The sequence below is a fragment of the Dasypus novemcinctus genome, chromosome 10 (assembly GCF_030445035.2).
Source record: "Dasypus novemcinctus isolate mDasNov1 chromosome 10, mDasNov1.1.hap2, whole genome shotgun sequence".
In the NCBI taxonomy this organism is placed as follows: Eukaryota; Metazoa; Chordata; class Mammalia; order Cingulata; family Dasypodidae; genus Dasypus; species Dasypus novemcinctus.
In genome coordinates this window covers 23,571,339-23,575,132 of record NC_080682.1, presented here as the reverse complement: position 1 = coordinate 23,575,132, position 3,794 = coordinate 23,571,339, and the positions used below count along the sequence as shown (strand labels likewise).

Here is a 3,794-nt window from a genome sequence, read left to right as displayed (position 1 = left end):
GGACAGGTTTTCACTCTGTTCTTTGAAAATCATTGTTTTACTCTCTAAATTTTTCATTGTTCAGTTACAGAAATCAATTTAAAGTATGAAATATATGATGTAATAATTTCACAAATATTTATTTTCAATGACTTGTATTACCTTTTCATCTCCATCATGTTGTATTAGATGAAATAACACATACAAAAATAAATAATGCAAGTCTATGAATACTGATGTAAACAAAAGATTGTAGCAGGTACGGGTCAAAATTTTGTGGTCCTTGATGTTCATACAAAATGTGGATTTTCATTTTTAAAAATTAAATTTATAAACACAAGTTGAGGCATAAATGTTAACAGTTACAATAGAAAAGAAAAAACAAATTTCAATAATAAACAATTTTATCATGGTCAAGTAATCCATAAAATTCATAAATATAATATGTTTGTTAATTAAATTGCAGATAGAGCATACTGGTTGGGAGGAATGCTGTTAGAAGCCATTTGATCTCAGAGCAAAAAGCATTACTTAATAAGTCATGTCATTGATGTTTAACCATTTAAAATGCCCTCCTCCACACCTTAAATAAAGAGTTATTGACTCACTTCCCTCCTAGCTGACTCTTAGAAATTGGATCAGACCCCGAAGTTAACCTAATGTTAAGTGTAAAACAATGGAGTTTAAGATGGAAGAAATTAAAGGAGACCTATGATTCTGGTGAACATGATTCTGAGGAACATAATTTTACATTTTTTACAATGATGCATCACTATCTGAGTGTTTTGCCAGGTTCTTGGAAGAGACTGATGCAAATAAAAGACTCTAAAACTTAAGTTTCAATAGCTTCATATTCACTCTGCTTCACCCTTTAAAAAATATCAAAATTCCATGAGAAATCACAGCTAAAGATTGAGGTGTATAAAGAACTGGGATGCCATCTTATAGATAAAATAGAGTCTAATGTTTCTATATTAATAGCCATATATTTTCATTCTTTTCATTTTTTACTGTTTTTTATTTTTAAAGATGGTTTAAATTGCATAAATGTTATATAAATAATATAAGGGATTCCCATATGCCCTCCTCTCTCCCCATCTCTTATTAATGTCATACATTTATTACAATAGAATAGATGAACATATATTGAAGCATTACTACTATGGATTACATTTTGCATTATACTTTACATTCTATCCCACACAATTTTGAGGTTATGACAAAATATACAATGGCCTGTATCCATCACCTCAATATCATGCAGGACATCTCCAGTGTCCTGAAAATTCCCCCATACTATCCCCATCCCTCAGAACCAATGGTTATGACTGCCTTTATGTCTTCCATTGCTAGAATAATAATAAATCTAGAGTAGAATACTGATAAGCCTGCTCTCATCTATTGTTCATTACCCAGTTGAGGATTTTGGGATATTGATTCCCATTCTCATTCTGACTGGGAGGGAGCTTAGACACCATTAGGCAAATGGATGGAGCCATCTTGCTTGCAGTTGCAGAACTCTCTGGTCCTTGGGATGGGTTTTGACCATCATTTCCTTGTTAGTTATCCTTGGTGATACTAATGAACTGTTTAGTAAGTGTTGCAACTCTGCTGTAATTCAGGGCTCAACTGACAAATGGAGGGATCAAATATTTAAGTCTCTGGGACATATATTTATCAAATATAATGCTAATTATAGGTTGAAATAAAAGGGGAAGGAGAGTCAGGTGTAGAGAGTGTATAATTGAGTCTAACTCTGCTACACTGGGGAGCATAAATTCCAAAGTAAGGCCCACTGACAGGGTGCCAAATTCCTTAGCTGTCGAATAGCTATATGGTTTTGTTACCAATGGATATGCTCCAAACATTGCTGACTGTATTTTAATTCAATCTGTTCTATCAGTGTGTAATGATTTTCATATGGATAACCTCTGTTTTTAGAAGTAGAGTTTCTACCATTATTTAATACCTTCAAAAGCAGATGACAGGATTATTTTTCTATCACAAACTAGGAAGAAATATTCTTTATGATATATACAAATGTTTAGATATTATTACAGGATATCTAAAAACATTTCTTTTTTCTTCCCAAAAGAGATAACTGGATAACATGGGCCAACAGAATGTGACAACATTGCCTGAATTCATTCTACTGGGAGTTACCAGGATCCCTGAGCTGCAGGCTCCCATTTTTGGGGTCTTTCTCATCATCTACATTGTCACAGTGATGGGCAACCTGGGCATGATAATCCTGACCAAGATGGACTACCACCTCCACACACCTATGTATTTTTTTATCAGACATCTGGCTTTCATTGATCTTGGCAATTCCACAGTCATTTGTCCCAAGATGCTGGTAAATTTTCTCATGGATCAAAAGACCATTTCCTATGATGCCTGTGCCACACAGATGGCTTTCTTCATTATGTTTATTGTCAGTGAATTTTTCATGTTGTCGGCCATGGCCTATGACCGCTACATGGCCATCTGTAACCCTCTACTCTACAATGTTACAATGTCCCAAAGACTTTGTCATGTGCTTGTGGGTATAACCTATCTCTATAGCACCTGTCAGTCTCTGCTGGTCACAGTTAAGATTTTTACCTCAACCTTTTGTGGTTTTAATATCATTAATCATTTTTACTGTGATGATGTTGCTTTGTTACCCTTTCTGTGTTCAAACAGAAGAGAACTTGAATTGTTGATCATAGTCCTTTCAGCATTTAACTTGGTTTCCTCCCTGCTAGTAGTCCTAGCGTCTTACATGTTGATCCTCATAGCCGTATTTCGAATGCATTCTCCTGAAGGCAGGAACAAAGCCTTCTCCACATGTGGTTCTCATCTGACAGTGGTGGTTGTGTTCTATGGGACTCTACTATTTATGTACGTGCAGCCCATGTCTGCTCATTCTTTTGACACTGACAAAATAACCTCTGTATTTTATACTTTAATTATCCCCATGCTTAATCCCCTAATTTACAGCTTAAGGAACAAGGAGGTAAAAAATGCCTTCTATAGGGTCTTTAGAAATCCATGTAAATGTTGTATTCAATATTAAATATAGAATAATGTTCTAATACATTATTATAACAAAGCAGGTGTTACCTGATAATATTTCTAATACACATAATTATTTTCTTTGGCTTTTAAGCACAGTCTTAATATAAGGCACAGAAAAGAGAAAAGGGTTTCCTTATCATCAGTCTATTTACTTCCTATATTTTAGTTCTCAGTTTAAGTGTTGCTTCTTCCCCCAAACTCCTTCTTGTGATTGGATATGTCATTATGTTTTCCATAGAACCTCACCCTTCCACCATTGAAAACTTACTATAATCTATATCAGTATACTGTGTGTTTGCTTCTGTTAGTTAATTTTAAGGGCAGAGTTCTCCTCAATTTTATTTTAATCACATTTCTAACCTAAAACAGCCATGCAAACAAAGATAAAGAGTTATATTGCTTTCCTGTTGACACCATCAAGTATTTTTTTCCTGTTATCAGTCATTTCTACTGTGAAATTCTTTTTAATATTTTATCTATGTTTGAAGTAGACTTGATAGTTTTGATCAGTTCTCATTTAATTTGATTTTCCTCCTTCCATGATACTTAGTACCCTACATACTGATTCTCATGGGCCAAATGCACAGAGAGTAGCTAGGAAAGAAAGCAATGGAGGTGCAGGGTGCATAGAATTGTCTCCTGAGAACTTCCTTCTTGCTCCAATGTGACCAATCTGTAAGACAAATTCAGCATGGAGATACAGTACTTTCCCACCAGTGTGGGACTTGACTCCCAGCAATGAGCCTCCATGGAGC

At 34.9% G+C, this 3,794-nt stretch overlaps 1 protein-coding gene across 1 annotated transcript; it reads left to right on the top strand.

Moving 5' to 3' along the window:
- The first annotated feature begins 2,089 nt into the window (after positions 1-2,089).
- LOC101421608 (olfactory receptor 8K5-like) lies at positions 2,090-3,037 on the top strand. The gene has a single exon (XM_004484681.3). It carries the CDS (start codon positions 2,090-2,092, stop codon positions 3,035-3,037), a length of 948 nt encoding a protein of 315 aa, XP_004484738.1.
- Positions 3,038-3,794: the final 757 nt, after the last annotated feature.

Coding starts and splice junctions, on each gene's coding strand:
- LOC101421608 (XM_004484681.3), top strand. CDS start 2,090: ATGGGCCAACAGAATGTGACAACATTGCCTGAATTCATTCTACTGGGA.